General features: G+C 40.8%; 1 protein-coding gene across 1 annotated transcript; it reads right to left on the bottom strand.

The window, feature by feature from the left end:
- Positions 1 to 2,832: 2,832 nt before the first annotated feature.
- On the bottom strand, positions 2,833 to 19,440 carry LOC118596384 (zinc finger protein 58-like). The gene is given in 7 exon segments (XM_036207251.1): positions 2,833 to 3,460; positions 3,462 to 4,247; positions 4,249 to 5,165; positions 6,994 to 7,080; positions 12,561 to 12,656; positions 13,316 to 13,442; positions 19,342 to 19,440. Coding segments are annotated over 6 exon segments (2,214 nt in total). The 5' UTR covers positions 13,440 to 13,442; positions 19,342 to 19,440; the 3' UTR covers positions 2,833 to 3,256.
- Positions 19,441 to 19,771: the final 331 nt, after the last annotated feature.

The following is a 19,771-nucleotide window of genomic DNA, read 5'->3' as shown; positions in this document are numbered from 1 at the left end:
TCTATAAAGAACTCAACAAACTAGACATTAAAATACCTAACAATCCAATTAAAAAACGGTCTACAGAGCTAAACAGAGAATTCTCAACAGAAGAATCTCAAATGGCTGAAAGACATTTAAGGAATTGCTCAACATCCTTAGTCATCAGGGAAATGGAAATCAAAATGACTCTGAAATACCATCTTATACCTTTCAGAATGGCTAAGATCAAAAACATTGAAGACAGTTTATGTTGGAGAGGATGTGAGCAAGGGGAACACTCCTCCACTGTTAGTAGGAATGCAAACTTGTACAGCCACTTTGGAAATCAGTATGGCAGTTTTTCAGAACATTGGAAATCAATCTTCCTCAAGACCCAGCTATACTACTCTTGGGCATATATCCAAGGCATGTTCATCATACCACAAAGGACACATGCTCAACTATGTTCAGAGCAGCATTACTTGTAATACCCAGAATCTGGAAACAACCTAGATGTCCCTCAACTGAAGAATGGAAAAAGAAAATGTGGTATATATACACAATGAAATACTACTCAGCAGAGGAAAAACAATGACATCATGAGGTTTGCAGGCAAATAAATGGAACTAGAAAATAATATCCTGAGTGAGGTAACCTAGACTCAGAAAGACAAATATGGTATGTACTCACTCATAAGTTGATACTAGATGTAAAGCAATGGATAACCAGAATGTAACCCACAGCTCTAGGTAGACTAGATAGTAAGGAGGACCCTAGGAAAGACACAGGGATTCCCCAGCAATGGAAACATAGAGGAGAGCTACATAAGCAAACAGGGGCTGGGGTGGGGTAGTGGAGAGCAAGGGATGGGGAATGAGAGCTTAGGGGTGTGGGAGGTTCGAGTTGGATCAGGAAAAGAGTGGGAGAACACCATGATAAATGAAGCCACCATGGGAATAGGGAGAAGCAGAGTACTAGGGAGGTCCCCAGGAATCCACAAAGATGTCTCCATCATAGACTACTAGCAGTGGTCAAGAGGGTGCCTGAGCTGACCTACTCTGGTGATCAGATGGCTAAATACACTAACTGTCATCATAGAATCCTCATCCAGTGACTGATGGAAGCAGATGCAGAGATCAACAGCTGGGTCCCAGGTAATCTCCAGGAGTCCAATCAATGAGAGAAAGGAGAGATTCTATGAGCAAGAAGTATCAAGACCATGATTGGGAAAAGTACAGAGACAACTATCCAAACTAGTGGAAACACATGAACTGTGGACCAATAGCTGAGGAACACCCATGGTACTGTACTAGACCCTCTTAATAAGTAAGACAGTTGTTTAGCTTGAACTGTTTAGGGGGTCCCCAGGCAATGGGACCGGGACCTGTCCCTAGTGCATGAGCAGACTTTTGGAACCTAGTGCCTATGGTGAGACACTGTGAAGTCTTGGTGCAGGGAGGAGGGGCTTGAACCTACCTCAACTGAATGTACCAGGCTCTGCTGACTCCCCATGGGAGACCTTGCCTTGGAGGAGGTGAGAATGGGGGTGGGTGGGTTGGGGGGATAGCTGAGAGGTGGGATGAGGAAGGACAGGGGAATCTGTGGTTGATATGTAAAATGAATAGAAAATCTCTTAATAAAAAAAGGAAAAATATTGTATTAAATAATCCAAAATCCATACTAATGTATTTTGAGATTAACAGTATTTTATCATTTCTTTTTTTAATCATTTCTATATCACATCACCCTATTTTCTTTAGAAAGAGATTGACTATGACCATGAACCATTTATAATAATGTGAGATAATGTGAGAAATCCATGGATGTTTGAGGAGAGTTATTTATTAAGGGATGAAATGGGGATCACACACTCACTAATTCAAAACAAAGATGGAAAAGGCTCCAGACCAGATTGCCAAATTGTGTCAGGAAGGCTTCCATGTCCAAGAGAGCATGCAACCCCTTGCCTTTTCCTTTTAAGAGGTCAGGTAGGTAGGTAGGCAAGAAGCACCACCTCTATCAGGCCAGATAACCCAAGGTCATGGGTGGAGTGAATACTCACAACACTTACCCTTTTTGTCTAAACAAGAAGGTTCTAAACCTAATATAAAACTATATACAATAAGAATGATTATGAAGTATTGTCCAGGAGAAAGAAAGGGTAAGAACATTTTTTAAAAATGACAAGTAAAAGTCTATCACCAGAATAACATCACATCACTCATGGTTTGTGGAATAAGTTTCAAATCCAACCTGAAAATGATTGGTTACTTCCATAACTTTCCTGCCATTTTTGCTCTATTTGCATTGTTGCTTTTTATCTGAGGCACAACAGCTGCACATGATACCACCACTGCCTGGTCTCTCAGGCCTTAGACCAGAAGAACCGTCTCATAGTTTTAACTAAATCTCTATCCTTTTATTTTACCAATAAGAATTCAGGGGCCATATGCTGGGTGAAAACTTGCTAGCTCAGAGAGACAGAGAGTGGTGATATCTTGTTTGCCTAAAACAGAAGGCAAAGCCAGCCACTAGATTAACCATAGGGGCATAGGGATCTCTGTGAGTTCAAGGCCATTCTGGGCTACACGAAATTGAGCCAGTCTAAAAGAGAAACACCTTTAATCACAGTGTTTGGGAGTCACAAGCCTTTAATCCCTGCACTAGGAATGTTGACACTGGAAGTGATATGGATAGGCTGAGAAAGGAATATAAGGAGGAGACAGGATCTCAGAGCCATTCAGTCGAAGGATTCAGAGAGACAGGATCTCACACACACATACCCTTGTGGCCTGAGGATCCTGTAGAGGTAAGAACTTTCTCTAGTGGATTGTTCCCTTGTGTCTCTGATCTTTCAGCACTTACTCCGATATTTGCCTCTAGGTTTTTATTAAGACCAATTAGGATTTGTACTACAACACAGCTTCGTACACACTGAGGGGAGGTATGAGAAGAGCTTGGATGACTTCACTGGAAAAAACAATGACTATGCCACAGCCCAGATCTCAAGATTCCAGGCACCAAATGGACAAAGTTATGACACGGTAAAGGTTTCATAGAATACTTATAGTTACAGAAGAAAGAGACTCAGTAATCAATGCAAGTTTCAATCACATTGTTTGAACAAACTGTTGGGAATAACAGCAAAGAGAAGTCTCTATGGTAATCTGATGACATTCTTAGCACTTGTGCCCTTGGAAGTTAGATGGTCATGTTGACATTCCAAAATAATTAACACTGTTGATTCATTTGAGTTGGATGAGATGTGAATAGGTAGCAAAGATTTTACCACACTTCACACACTCGTGGAGTTTGTAGTCAGAATGAACCATTTGAAGTATCTTAATAGTGAAAGAAGAAAATGTTTTAGGACATTTCTAGAATTTCTCTCCAGTATGGAGTACATCATATGTTGAGTAAGGATATAAAGCTTAACAAAGTCTGTGCAACATTCCCCATACCTGTAGGGATTGTCTTCAGAAGGAATTTTCTCTTTTTTTATGTCGCTTAAGTGCTGAAGATGAGGAAAAACATCTGTCACACTCTTCACACTGATAGGGTTTCTCTCCAGTATGAACTCTCCTGTGTTTCCTAAGGGATGAGTGATAATGAAAGGCTTTGTGACATTCTTCACACTTGTGTGGTTTCTCTCCAGTATGAACTGTTTGATGTTCCTGAAGACTCTTAGAATAGGAAAACTGTTTCCCACATTCTACACACTTATAGGGATTGACTTCAGAATGGATTGTCTGATGTCCTCTAAGGGAGGAAGATGAGTCAAAACATCTGCCACACTCCTCACACTTGTAAGGATTGTCTTCAGAGTGAATTGTTTGATGTCGACTAAGGGATGAAGATGAGGAAAAACATTTGCCACACTCCTCACACTTGTGTGGTTTCTTTCCAGTATGGACTGTCTGATGCACTTGAAGTTTAGCAAAGTAGGAAAACCTTTTGCCACATTCTGCACACTTGTAGGGATTGTCTTCAGAATGGATTGTTTGATGTCGTCTAAGGGAGGAAGATGAGGAAAAACATGTGTCACACTCTTCACACTTGTAGGGATTGTCTTTGGTGTGAATTGCTTGATGTTCTCTAAGGTATGAAGATGAGGAAAAACATTTTTTACATTCTTCACACTGGTAGGGTTTCTGTAAAGTATGAACTTTCTTGTGTTTCCTAAGGGATGAGTGATGATGAAAGGCTTTGCCACACTCTTCACACTTGTATGGTTTCTCTCCAGTATGAACTGTTTGATGATCCTGAAGATCCCTAGAAGATGAAAAACCGTTTGCCACATTGTGCACACGTATAAGGATTGTCTTCAGAATGGATTATTTGATGTCTTCTAAGGGATAAAGATGAGTAAAAACATCTGCCACACTCTTCACACTTGTAAGGATTGTCTTCACAGTGAATTGTTTGATGTCGTCTAAGGGATGAAGATAAATAAAAACATTTGCCACACTCTTCACACTTGTATGATTTCTCCCCAGTATGAATTCTCTGATGTTCTTGAAGGTTTGTAAAACAGGACAACATTTTGCCACACTCTGCACACTTGTAGGGATTATCTTCAGAATGAATTTCTTGATGTCGTCTAAGGGATGAAGCTGAGCCAAAACATTTGCCACACTCCTCACACTTGTGTGGTTTCTCTCTAGTATGGACTGTCTGATGTTTTTGAAGGAATGAAAAGGAGGAAAACCTTTTGCCACATTGTGCACACTTGTAGGGATTGTCTTCACAATGGATTGTTTGATGTTGTCTAAGGGATGATGATCCTGAAAAACACTTTCCACACTTTTCACACTTGTAAGGATTGTCTTCAGAATGAATTGTTTGATGGCGCCGAAGGGATGAAGATAAGTAAAAACATTTACCACACTCCTCACACTTGTGTGATTTCTCTCCAGTATGAATTCTCTGATGTTCTTGAAGGTTTGTAAAACAGGACAATATTTTGCCACACTCTGCACACTTGTAGGGATTGTCTTCAGAATGGATTGTTTGATGTCTTCTAAGGGAATAAACTGAGCAAAAACATTTGCCACACTCCTCACACTTGTGTAGTTTCTCTCTAGTATGGACTGTCTGATGTTGTTGAAGGAATGAAAAGGAGGAAAACCTTTTGCCACATTGTGCACACTTGTAGGGATTGTCTTCAGAATGGGTTGTTTGATGTCGTCTAAGGAACGAATATCCTGAAATTAAACCCAATCAAAGTAGGGTTAGAGAGTACTAGAATGACCAATGCATTTCCTGACACAAACCCAACTTTGTCCTTCTGATCCTGCAATGGAATAGGTGTGGGTATTTTTTCTGGTCAGATTCTGGTAAAAAAAAAATAATAATAATAATAAAAATAACAACCTTAGAGAGGGTTGGGGATTTAGCTCAGTGGTAGAGCACTTGCCTAGCAAGCGCAAGGCCCTGGGTTCGATCCTCAGCTCAAAAAAAAAAAATCTTAGAGAGTGTCCTTCCCTGGGGCTACTTTGTTTGTTTGTTTGTTTGTCGAGACAGGGTTTCTCTGTGTAGCTTTGGTGCCTGTCCTGGATCTCATTCGGTAGACCATGCTGGCCTCGAACTCACAGAGATCCACCTGCCTCTGCCTCCTGAGGGACTACTTCAAAGAGTAAAGATGTTGACTGCAGAAGTAAGGGATAAAATTCAGTTAAATCCACACCTTATGTCATTTCTGTGGATGCTGAATGAGTGGCTGTATAGTCCACTCCATCTATGCTCTCTCTGCTACTGTTCTGGGCCTTACACTTTGTCACTTTCCCTGACCCTCCTTGTGGAACAGAGCATCAGCCACTCTCTGAGCTCACTGTGGATTCCAGGCTACTAGAAGCTGTGGGGTTCCTCTGTCCTCCTGACCGTACTCCATGGGCAGTGCCAACATCTTTCTGAGGCTGTATTAGTGAGTCTGGGACACTCCATGTCTATTCCTCCTCAACCTGCTCATGCCTGGCACTGAGCTCTCCATTATGGTATTCTCTATGATGAAATAATCTACTTAGTGTAGAAGGTCTGCAGGAATGACTTAGATTTTATAAAGTATGCAACAAAGGGATCAGCAGACTGAAGTGCTCAGTTCCTCCATGGAATGAATTTATGTCTAGACTTTGTTTTGGTATAAAAGATTTTCAATTCAACAATCATAATTTTAGATTGTGAATTTTTTTTTTCTGGAGCTGAGGACCGAATCCAGGGCCTTCACACTTGCTAGGCAAGCACTCTACCACTGAGCTAAATCCCCAAACCCTACATTATGAAATTTTAACACAGATAAATTACTTTCATTCATCAAATCCTATTATGATGAGAGCCACTATTTTATTGTAAGCTGTTACAACAAAGGTAACTAAGACACAATAGTTAATGATGAATGACCTAATGAATGATGAAATATACTTAGTGTGCCCAAAGGTGTGTTTATAGTCATGCTAAATGCAAATAAAATTCATTTACGGACACAATATTAGAGGGAGAGAAAATTTTCTACCTTCCATTATACACTCCTCTGTACTATAATCAAAGTTGGTCTAAAGTGGGAAACTGAAATAAATTTTAGTTCAACCTTTCTTTTCCTTTATATGGAAGAATACAAAAATCAGATGTACTTAAAGTGACTGGTTATTGGGCCAGGAATGGTGACACATACCTTTAATGCCAGCACTCTGGAGTAGAGGCAGAGAGATTTTTGTTGAGTTTTGTGCCAGCCTGGTCTAAAAAGCCAGCTCCAGGACAGCTAGGGCTACAGAGAAGCCCAGTATTGGAAAAAAAAAATGAATAACAAAACAAAGCAACAACATAAAAAAAAAAAAAAAAAAAAAAAACCCAGTTATTGCTATTGAATGCTAGAATGCTTGAGTAAAAAGAGTTAAATCTACACTACATTTTCATGGCAGGCCATAACCAGGATAGGTCAGCATATTTACCCCTAGCTGGGACACAGACCTGGGGGAATTAATGGCATTCTAGTTCCAAGACAGGATAACGATGTACGGGGAAAGGAGTTGTCAGCACCTGCTGCTCCTGTCTCCCTCTCACCGGTTAGCCAGGACAGAAAATCCTTTTCTTGCTGGAAGGAAGATGAACCACTCATCTTGTCCCCTAAGAGAGAGGGTGGATTCTTTCATGCTGATGGGGCTCTTAGATTCTACACCACATTCTAAATGTGTCAAGCAATGGAGACACTCATTGTAATTTCTTGACATTCAATGTCTCCTGAACTAAGTGAGGCTACTTTAGGGAATCTTATACCTATGCCTGCCATACACCTGGTATGGGAATTACATGCTAGTTAAAACAGCCATGCCCTGTCCCCTGTCTTTGAATTTCCTCCTCTTAACAGAGCTAACCCCAGAGCTGAGCTGCCAATATCTGATTGTATGAGGAGTCCTCAGCAAAGTGGTAGATAAAAGATGACGGAGGCTCTGCCTCAGGGCCAGTCAGCACAGCAGGGTGAACTGTGGACACTCATTTAAACTAAGGTGCATGTGCATTGTGTACACCCACCACATCAGGTAAAGAAAGCAATACAGTCTGAGGAGGAGGTGAGGTGGATGTGACAGTTCACCCAAAGCAGTCATTCTGAGTCACTGTCCAGACACAACTGGGACCAGCTCCTCTGCTGTGAAGCAATCTTTTCATACAATATGAATGTGTATTACTATCATTGTTAATAGAAAACTCATTGGTCAATGGCTAGGCAGGATTTTCTGGGCAGAGAAAATGTTGGGAAGAAGATATCGCTACATGGCAGAGGGTAGATAAGAAATATGGGTTTATTTAAAATGTACTAATTGGACAAAGCTCTGTCAAAGTGAGGTGCAAATATATGAGCATAAATCAAATGGGGCGTGAACTCAGGCTCAGGGCGGTTTGTGGGTTTTTCCCTTGGTAACCAGATATGTGTGTTGACTCAACCCCTATCTAGAATTCCAGCTGCTCTGGCCCTCCCGCACTGACGCCAGGCAGTCTGCCCCTGACATCCTGCTTATCTATCGGCTATCTGGGCTGCGGTGGGGCCATTCTATTTCCTGGAACTGTCTTTTGTTCCCTTATAAGCCTTGCAAACATAGCATTACTATAGGGGTGCCGGGGGGGTCTTTCAGTAAGAGCTAGCTAAAAATGACCTAAACTAATATCCGAGCATTTATAATTAACATTAACTCTCCATTTTGGTTATTTTGGAGTAGCTGCTGGGACAGGAAAACTCCACCTACAAATAGTGTTCCAACCTGGTGCACCCACATACACAAAAGACCTGTGCAAGCTTTAAAAAGGTTCTAAACACAAAAATGGATCCAAACACGACTTCCTAGTTTCACGTCTCTCATGTGGGCTGCAGTATAGAGATGATCTCAGCAGCCAGCATGAGCTCTGCCAGGGCACCACATTGTCCAACAGCACATGGCATGATAGGTTTGAGGTTTTGCTCATGCAGACAGAAAAGATAACAGATGCTCAGGAAAGACATATCCAGACAGAAGGAAAAAAAAAATCTCTAAATGGGATACAGTGTGTTTAAAAATGTACAAAGGCTTGGGAGAGAAAAGAAAAAGGGTACAGACAGTCATAAAATAGATACATTCTTTTAAAATAATAAAATAATATAAAAAAGCCACATAAAGATGGAAAATACACAATGTCTGGATTCTGTATGTTATTGTGTTGTCCTTGGATTTTCTGATTGCTAATGAAGGATCAACAGCTGCTAAGACACATTGGATCATGAAAACTCATGGATTAAACCAACCTGTATATTTTAAAGATGTCTTGACTAAAACAAGAAGTAAAAAAATATGTTACTTTGGGAGAAAGGTGATGTTTTTATTTCCACTGAAAGTGAGAGGCTCTGGATTCATTCCAGGTTGAAATGGATCAAGTTTGATTATGGAAGATGCCCTGGAAATCCTGGCTACAAACATAAAGAGATAAACCTCGGCCAGGGGGTGGTGGCACACGCCTTTAATCCCAGCACTCGGGAGGCAGAGGCAGGCGGATCTCTGTGAGTTCGAGGCCAGCCTGGTCTACCAAGTGAGATCCAGGAAAGGCACAAAGCTACACAGAGAAACCCTGTCTTGGAAAAAAAAAAAAAAAAAAAGAGTTAGAGAGAGATAAAACTAGGAAAACTACAAAACACGTAATGTATATTTTATATGCTCAAACTTAAGACAGAAAATCATCTTTGGCTAACTTGTGTACAACACACAGTCTGTACTTGTATTAGTATAGATGTGCGTGTTACCTTTAAAAGTTTATGTATTTTCAGAACAAGAAGACAAGCCACCTACCCACGCTCTAGACTTCCCTGGATTTTAGTATGTGTTTTTTGCTTGATATTGTTTGCATTTATTGTAATTCCAACTTATCTAGGTCATTATCCCTCATTGTTCCTGGACAATATTTGATAACCATTTCTTTGTATATAGTCTTATATTAGGTTAGAACCTTCTTATTTAGACAAAAGGGGGAGATGTAGTGGGTAGCCATCCCAGCCTTGGCCTGGAAGTTCCAACCCCCATTGAGGCTTTGGTAATGGTCACGCCCACAAGGCGGGGCTAAGGGAGGAAGCTGAAGACCCAGGATCGAGAGGAGAGGTCTCTCTTGGTTCTGGGACCCTGGACACTGGAGGTAGACCGAGCAGAGTTCTCCAGAGAACACCACCGGACTGTGCCGTACCTTTGCCAGACCCTGCAACCTATCCCTTCATTTGTAAGTTACCCCACAAAATAAACCTCCCTTTTAACTACGTGGAGTGGCCTTAATAATTTCACCTATAAAGGATGGCCCAGAAGATTCAATATCTCAGTGCACCTCTGTTGCAGTTTCCTCAATATTCTACACCTTAAACAGTTTCAAGGCTGCTGGCTGATATCCTCCAGCCTCACAAACTACTTCAGACAAACCTAACAATTATCCTCCTGACTTTTCTGAAGGTGTCCCTAAAGATCTCAGCACCCACAGAAAACAGGATGTAGTTCAGAGAACAATGCCCACATTCCCAAAAGATAGGTTATGGATGTTTGTCATTATTTAAGGGGGATGGGTTGCAAGTTTTTATTGGTCTGAGTCAAAAAAGGCTATTGAAAAAAGTTAAAGATCTCTTTCTAAAAGAAAGAAGAGGGATATGATATAGAAATGATGAGATAATAGGGTAGATTTTTGACTCTACTTTAAGCAAAAAAGCAACCCTTAAACACAAAATATTTTACACTGGTATGGATTCTAGTTGATCGATAAAAATTTGAAGTTAATTTTGTTATACTGTATGTATGTTGCTGCTCTTGTTTGGGGTATTGTGTTTCTGTAGTTCATTTAAAAAGCTATTGTATAATTAAAAATACAGGATAGTAGTCATCTAAAATAGTCAAAGTTATAGTCATGCTAGGTATGTTTTCAAAGTCATAAACAGATGTATTTAGATAGATAGATGGTCTTCAAACACTTCGAAGACCTACAGAATATGGCTTTTAAAATGCTTTAATAACATAGGCTTTTCTTGACAGCAAAACATGTCTGCTCCTGGCAGCACCAATTTATTTCAAAGATGATGGGCATTGAAGAAACTCTTTATGGAGTTTACCTTCTTTATGGCAAAAGCTAGCATTGACAAAGAAACTGCCTTTGTCTCAATTCCTGACAGTATACTTTCCAAACTGGACTAGCAGGATACAAAAGAAAGTGATTTCGAGAAACTTTCCCAAGCAAGGTAGAACAGTCCTTCAAAATTTCTTGCTTCTCAAAAAAGTCTATCAGATATTCTAGGCCTGTAGGCCAAAGATAGATGGCCTCTTAGTTAACATTTCACCCTTCTGGAGTCTTTGATATAGTTAAAGACTAAATATTTAGACTTAAAGATTTTCTTAGTTATAATAAAAGATAAATTAAATATAAAACTTTTTGGACTCACAAAGATAAGATAATAAAATATTTTCTCTAAATTTGTCAAATACAAATGAACTGGATATTGTAAGTGTAATTCTTAGTAGACAACTACTTTTGATATATATATAGTTTTACTATGTTGAAATTAAAACCTTACTTTTTAATTATATAAAAGGGGGAGGCATTGTGAAATATGTGAAGATGCATTGCTCACATTGTTAATCAAAAGTTGATTGGTCAATGGTTAGGCAGAATTTGGGGACAGAGAATGCTGGGAAGAGGAATGACAGAGCCAGAGAAGGCACCAGGATGCAGAGGACAAAGAGAGACGCATGCCATATGAGAAAAGGCACTGACACGGGGCAGAGTGTAAATAAGGAATATGGGTTAATTTAAGATGTAAGAGCTAGTTAGTAATAATCCTGAGCAATTGGCTGAGCATTAACAATTAATATTAAGTCTCTGTGTGGTTATTTGCGAGTGGCTGGTGGGATAGAGCTGATTGGGGTCCCAATTAAAAAAAACAAAACAACTCCACCTTCACTCCTCAGTCCTGCTCCCATTACAAATTGGGAAGCCAATGAAAATATACACTTGGAAGAAGTTTGAGAATCAAAAGAAGACCCTGAGAAGAAGGGGCCACCAGATCTCTTTCTACCATTGGACTCATGGTAATGTTAGCCATAATGATTCCTATAGGGCTAGCCACAGTGGCTGTCCTGACTAGATCTGAAACAAAACATTTTACTAGCTCTGATGTATCTGGGAATATCAGGTTCATACAAAAAAAGTTCATAATTTCTCTAACCAGTTGTGAATTGGAATATATCCAAATAACATGCCTAATATATGATAAATGTTAACTTGAAAAGAATAGAACAAAGCAAAACCCCAAAAAGCAAGGAGCCTTACATCACACTGAAAGGCCTAACTCTACTAACTGTCATGAAGGAGAGGCACACAATCACTGTACCCAAACTGGTTTGATAGGCACTGCTGAGTCAACAGTGTAAGACCTTGCAGTCATCCTGTCCTAAACTTCCTAGGTCTATTTGTTGGGCCCTGCTGAACGAACTGGAGGGAAAACAGTTAGACATGCCAAACAGCCTCTAATGGCCCAACACAACCCCTCCTGCAATATGTTAATGCTTTGACTCTTCCCTAAGATCAGTGGGGAACGAACTGTTGAAGCTGACTTGGGTTTGTCTTAGTCTTTTCCAATTGCTCCCTACCCCCAAGTTGTTCTAATCAACAGAACTGAAACTGTTGAACCTTCTGTCATTACCTGAGTCTCTGAAATAGAATAGTTAGCTTTGGCTTTATAAACCCAGTTGTGCTCACTTTGGTGAGGAGGTCTTTCTACCATGAATCTGCTCACAACCTCTGCAAATAAATGACTCTCAGTCTGACCAGCACTGAGTTCTCTTTCCCTGATCTGACACTACAATGGAGAAAAAACAAAAAGAAAAACCTTGGAAGTCACTGTCAATAAAAACAGCCCACTGTTGGGGAAATACAAAGTAAGAAACTGAAACTATTTTTTAAAAAGTATGAGAAATGAGCTTTGACAACAAAGACATGAAATAGAGACCTAAAGAATGATTCCCATAGTGTCATGTTTCAAGGCACATGGGAAAACCTGCCTGTCTGTTGGATATGTGGCCCTCAACTCTGCCCGAGAATCATTCATTCCTACACACCTTGGTGCACAGTGGCTGCTGCTTGTCTCTTCACATCTGAAGGTTCTGGTCTTTGCTCCAAAAATGTCACCAGGTGTGGCTTAGACACAGTAAGGCCTGTTTGTAGAAAAAAAAAGGAACAAGATTGTTTATGTGTTCTTTTTCTTAGAATTGACATGTCCCTTCCAGGAAAGAGATGATGTAATAAATAATTGCATACAATCGGTTCCTTAAATGTTTTTTGACAGGATCACTACACTACATAAAGGTATTTATAACATCCAGTTTTTGAGTATCATTTAAAGGAATTGTAAAGCACTTTTATTAAGAAGTGTGCTCCATGTCTCACACCACTGAATTTTGAACAGTACCACTATAATGAAGGAAACATCCAACATAGAAAGGTTAAACACAAAAAGAGAAAAACAGTGAAATGATTCTTTTTTTAATAACTCATTTCTTTTAAAATGTGTGTTAGTGTTTTGCCTGCATGTATGTCTATGTGAGTATGTGAGATCTTGGAATTATAGATAGTTGTGAGCTGCCATATGGGTGCTAGGAATTGAACCCTAGTCCTCTTGAAGAGCAGTCAGTGTACTTAACCATCAAGCCATCTCTTCAGTATTGAAATGATTCTTAATACAGCACTCTCCCTAATTTTTCTGAAAACAAAGGGATGAAACTCACTGCTGAAATGCTCCCAGGAGATACCATACAAAGAGAAGAAGCTACATGTTGATGGTGAAATAAGAATTCACTATGGATGAGAGCCTCACCAAGGAACACAAGGTTGCTGTAATTCTCCAACATCACATCCCTGTACAAATCCCAATGAGCAGGTTCCAGGCATTCCCTCTCTTCTGCAGAGAACTCAATGGCCACATCCCCGAAGGACAGCATTTCCTGAAACAAAGATCAATGAATGATATCACATACTTAACTAATTAAAACCACTAATAATTGTATGAATACCAAGATGCATTGTGCTGGACAGTTCTCCTGTCAATTTAACAACAGCTAGGGTCATTTGAGACAAGAAAAACATGATAGAGAAAATGCCTCCCTAAGACTGTCCTGTAGCCAAGCCTAGGTGGTATTTTCTTAATTAGTGATTGATATGACACAGCACAGCCCATTACGAGTGGTGCCCACCCTGGGCAGGCATTCCTCCATGGTATAGGAAAGCAGGCTGGGCAAGTCAGTAAACAGTGTTCTTCTGTGGCTTCTGTCCCAGTTCTTACCTCAGGTTCCTGCCTTGACTTCCCTCAGTGATGGACACTTACCTAAAGTTGTAGTCCAGAATAAACCCTTTCTTCTCCAAGCTGTCTTTCATCATGGTCCTGATCACAGCAATGAAACCCTAACACAAGCATCATGTGTCTGTGGACACAAATTGCATTTTTTCCAGGATGAAAGAGAATTAGAAATGTTTCTTAGGTAAGTGAGTATCATTTCTGTGACATGGTTCAAGTGGTCACATGATCTCACACTGAACCCAGTTTCAAGAAAAGACAAGGTAAAAGATCCCTATAAGCCCAGTTGAGCACGATCCAATTAAGACAGAAACATAAAATGAATGCATCCACAGAACATGCATTTAGTGCCATATGCTACTATACACCACACACACACATATTTCTATCAGGAGAAAGTCCTGGTGGGGGAGAAGGATTTCTCAACAGTCGATATGCACAGTCATGAGTGTGAAGTGAAATGAAAACACAGAGTCTGATGCAGCAGCTCATGCCGTCATCTGGGTTTCAGGATTTCTACAGATTCACTAATGATGCAAATGATGGTGACAAGGGACATGAGAGGAGCAGGCAGGGGAGGAACTCACAGACTGAAGTGTCATTTAAGTGTCTGATCATGTGAGAAAACAGGCAAGTACAGGACTAACAGCACTGCTGAGAATTTAACATAGAATACACATCACTGGTCTTTTTGCCATTTTCCCTTGCTATTTTTTTCTCTGTCAGGTATGAATTGAGGTGTCTGTGGCATCCCTAAAGCATGTTTTGCTTATATGACAGCTGTTTACCAGTGCACTTTAGCTGAAAAATATATTTGCTGATGCAACTTTCTTCTTTCAAAATTTTCTAATTTTAGAACTTAGAGTGAAGTCCCAGAATAACCTTTTTATTTTTCCTTTTTATCAATACATAAAATATCAGAAATTTATGTAACGATGAGGTCTACTCTTTCTTAGTTATAGTATGGTGCTGTGGAATATTATATTAAGGTGTGTTCCATTTGGTTATGTTGTGGAAATTTTGTTTAATGATACAAAGATATGTTGCATTTGTTCAACTCTGGGAAGCTGTGTTCCTTTGCCTGTCTAACACATCTGATGGTCTAATAAAGAGCTGAATGGCCCATAGCAAAGCAGAAGAAAGGATAGGTGAGGCTGGGAGGCAGAGAGAATAAATAGAAGGAGAAAAAGGAGAAATGTGGTGATATTTTGTGTATACTCTAACAAATAAAGCTTGCCTGAAGATCAGAGGATAAAGCCAGCCACTAGTTAGCCATAGAGGCCAGGCAGTGGTGGCACACACCTTTAATCATCCAGCACTTGGAATATCATGCCTTTGCTCCTGTACTTGGGAAGCACACATGTGTAACAGGAAGCTTTTCTCCTGCATGCCATTACCTTAATAACCAGTCAGAGGCTTAATATTAATTATAAACTGTTTGGCCTATGGCTCAGGCTTACATTAACTAGCTCTTACAACTTAATTCAACTCATTACTATCAATCTAGGTTTTGCCACATGGCTTTGTGGCCTTACCTATTCTCTCTCATCTTCCTTGCTAGGCGACCCACAGCATCTCCCCTGACTCTGCCTTCCTTTTTTTCTGTAACTTTGCTTGGATTTCCCACCTTGCTATAACTTGTCTTACCATAGGCCAAAGCAGCTTCTTTATTAACCAGTGATAGCAACACATATTCACAGCATACAGAATGACCATCCCATAGAACTTGCCCTTTTCTGTCTAATCAAAAAGAAAGGTTTTCATTTTAACAGTAAAATTACAGATAACAAAATATTTATCAAGCAAGAATCACAGTTACAATATCTAATATAATTCTTTAGGCAAAATTAAAAAAAAAACTCTGTCATCTGTCCTATTTTTATGATTCTAAAGTTTTATATTTAATTTATCTTTTATTATGATTAATAAAAACTATAATTGTAACTCTCTAGTCTTCAATTCCATCAAAGATCCCAGAAGGATATAATATTACCTAAGTAAAGAGGAAGTGTACTGTAAGTAACTTCCAAAATTCTAGAAATGACAGAAACATCTAGCTGCCTAGACAGTCACCCTAAGTTCCTCTGTAACATTGGAGCATCTATCTTTGGCATACAGGCCTAGAGTCTCTGGCATACTTTTAAGTGAAACAGGAAATTTGGAGGACCTTTTCACCTATTTTGGCAAAGTTCATCAGTAGCTTTTCTCTGTGTCCTGCAGAATGTCTGGCAGTTTCTTCTATGAAGCAGGAACCAGAAGGACCACATCACCCTGTTTTGGCAAAGTTCAGTGGTCAGTTTCCTGTGGGTCCTGCATGTCTAGTTTATACAACATACTGTAAAGCAGTCCAGGCAAGAGCAGTTTCTTGTCCAAAAGGCTAGCCTTTTCCACATTTCATGTAAACACCATAATGAGTTTCTTTGATGCCCACCATCCTTTTTGAAGTAATTGGTGCTGCCAAGAGCAGACATATTTCACAGTCCAGAAACATCTAAGTTCTTAAAATGTTTCAAATGCCATATTCTGTAGGTCTTTGAAGTGTTTGAAGATTATCTATCTTTAAATATATCTTTGTATACCTAGAAAGCTTAATTAACATGACTATAAGTTTGATTATCATAGATGACTACTAATCTGTATTTCTTATTTAGATATTACAATTTTAAATAAGTTGCATAAACATAATACTGTGGTGGTATTTTATTTGTGCTAAAATGTGGTAATATTTTATTTGTGCTTTAATAAATAAAGTTTGCCTGGAGATCAGAGGAAATAGCAAGCCATTTTAAGTAAACAAAGAAGTCAGGCAGTGGTAGCACATGCCCTTAATCCTATCACTTAGCAGGCAGGATCTCTGTGTGTTCCAGGCCACACTAGGGAACAGAGCCAAGTGTGGTGACACACACCTTTAATCCCAGTACCAACCATGGAGTTCTGAAGCTCTGTACAGACAGAAAGTGACAGAGCTGGCCAGGAAGAGGAAGTGGTGTGGCTAGACAGAGAGCAAATCAGATGGCAGAACAGCAATGACATTTAACCATTTATAATCAACCCCCTTTAAATAAAAATAAACATTTTTAAACAATATTTTGGGAATTATGGCATAGCTGTGCATACTACTTCTTGCTGAGTGGAGTCACTGGCAATCTTATGGGGATCCTGAGAAAATTTAAAAGTATGGTCATGTCTTGACTGTAGTAGACTTTGAGGCTGCATCATCTCAGGCCGTTGCTTTGAAGCTGTTCTGGACATTAGATCATCTTGGCCAAAGATCCCATTGGAGACCTCTTAAAAGAGACCAATCAGGATGTGGGATACAGAGATAGAGCAAGAGAACAACAGAAGGACTATATAAGGACCAGCCAGCCCAGCCACCCAGCCAGCCAGCCACCCACCCAGCCAGCCACCCAGCCAGAAATCAGTGAAACCAGAAGAAATCAGCATCAGGTCATGACAGTAACAAACACAGATTAATATCCAAACAGAATGAACCATCACTGCATATAGGGAGGAATATTCTAGGCAGTTAAAGAGAAATTCTTCCTCACAGAGTAAATGAAAACAAGGATGTAATCACCAAAATTTAATACCTCTAACAAAAACATTATATTGAAAAAAGTTTAAATTACACATGGAATGGGCAACAGAAGTTAGGCATGTGTACAAAACATGAAATGGACAATAGAAAGTATCTATCATGTCCATAAAGTATGTTCAAGTGTTTTAATGTCACAGACTTGGGTAGCTTAGGCTGGCATTGAATTTGTTATGATGCAGGGGAGGACCTGTGGTGATTGATACACTGTGTACTCTAATAAACTTTCCTGAAGATTAGAGAATAGAACAAGCCACCACATTAAACACAGGTGGCAGGCAGTGGTGGAACACACCTTTAATCTTAGCACTCAGGAGGCAGAGGTCTGTCTGGATCTCTGTGAGTTCAAAGCCACCCTGGACTACACGAGATTGACTCAGTCTAGGAGAGAAACAGCTAGGCAGTGGTGGCACACATCTTTTTTTTTTTTTTTTTCTTTCGAGACAGGGTTTCTCTGTGTAGCTTTGCGCCTTTTCTGGAACTCACTTGGTAGCCCAGGCTGGCCTCGAACTCACAGAGATCCACCTGGCTCTGCCTCCCGAGTGCTGGGATTAAAGGTATGTGCCACCACCGCCCAGCTGCACACATCTTTAATCCCATTTCTTGGGAGTCACATGCCCTTAATCCCAGCACTTGAGATCTCATGTCTTTGATGGGAAGTACACACACATAAGCCCAGGAAGTGATGGCTGGGCAGAGAAAGGTCTGTAAGACATGAGGAGAAAGGAACTAGAGGCTTTTTCAGTCTGAGGAGTTGGTGAGATAAGAGATGGCAGTGGCTTATTCCTTTGTCTCTCTGACCTTTCAGCATTTACCCCGATATCTGTCCCTGGGATTTTTACTAAATGACATTTTAAAATTTGAGCAACAAGGACCAGAGGTCCTGTCTCCCATCACAAATGCAGAGATGACAGGGATGTGCAATAGAGTAGACTGAAGTTTCTTTTCTATCACAGGTCTGTTTACTTTAAATCACATGAATACACACAGGTCTGTGAGTTCTTCCTCACCCTGCTGACCTAACACCAAAGCCTGGCACTGGAACCAAGGCCATGAGAATTTTTTACCTGCACTTAGGAACCCTGCTTCTAGACAAGCCCAATAACGTCAAGGGCAGATGAAGACATGTTGACAGAACCACTTTGGGACTAGCAGACATTCTGCCTTTTTTTCTTGCTCAGCCCTGAATTAAGGATGGAGGATCTTTCAAAGATTTAAGAAAACCCAGCACTCAAGGTGAACCTGGGTTCAGCTTCCCTAGTTCCCGTTCTGCTTTGCACTGGGTCTTCCCCTCCATATGTCTGCAGATGTGTGTTCTCTCACCCTAGTCAAAGCTTTTCTATAGCAGCTGATTCTGGTAGATCTGTCTGCTGTGTTCCAGAATTTCCCACCGGTGAACTGTTGGGCCTCGCGTTTTTCCTTTCTTAATTTTTTAACTGGCAGATAAAATGACCGCGATCAAAACCTCAAGATCGTTACACTAGGCAGCTACAGAGTTCAGGAAGGACCAGACCCCATTTGCTCTACAGATACTGAGAAATCTGACAGCGTCCATGTGAGATGGCTCAGCTAGAGAAGCATGCTTCCCCACCAGAGCTGCTCACTGAGCTCCCAGCTCCACCTCAGGAGCAGGCAGTCAGCTGACCATCATTAGTTTGCAATCCTGGACTTCACTATCAACTACTCCGCGCTACCGGGAAGCTCTCTTGTCCCAGAAGACCAAGCCGGAGTCGGGTGGCAAGCGGAATCCTAAGGAAACCATCACTCAAGCACAGTCCCTATCGCTCTCTCCTCAGCCTTGACCTGCAACCTCACGTGACCCAGCCAGTTCATCACAGCACTCCATGGCAGCTTCTTCCGCCCTCCCACCCAGCCCAGGTCCGCTCCCTCCAAGACGCCCCCCCCCGCCCCCCCCCCCCCCCGCCACTTCGCCTGCGCTGCACCCTGGACCAACCTCCGTGCCAGAGTCAGACCTGGAATGCACAATAGTACAGGACTCTTGTCCAACTTTTGGGAAGCTGCATGTGTGTCTTCCAAAAACCGGAATGGGATTTCCAGGAGGGCTCCCTATGATGTCACAGTCGCATGGACTACATTTCCCAGAAGTCTGGGTGAAGGAATTTTTGGATTCCTTGTGTGTTATTTACTCTTCATGGATTTGTGTCAGCTGGCTTTCTGTAGAATGGAGGTGTGGGGGGGGGGGGGGGGGTGGGGATGGGGGCGAAGAATCGTACTAAACAATGACAGTATTTGGGCTGGAGAGCTGTTTGGCCTGAGAAAAACCAATTGCACGAATGTCTGATTAAAGCAAGATTCATTTTACAGATGCACCAGGAACTGGCTCATTTGCTTTCTCTCCCAAAGTCGGTATTTCAGAGAGCAGT

The sequence above is a fragment of the Onychomys torridus genome, chromosome 15 (assembly GCF_903995425.1).
Source record: "Onychomys torridus chromosome 15, mOncTor1.1, whole genome shotgun sequence".
Classification (NCBI taxonomy): domain Eukaryota; kingdom Metazoa; phylum Chordata; class Mammalia; order Rodentia; family Cricetidae; genus Onychomys; species Onychomys torridus.
Note: the sequence above shows the minus strand (reverse complement) of the source record. Positions and strands in the feature narration are given on the sequence as shown.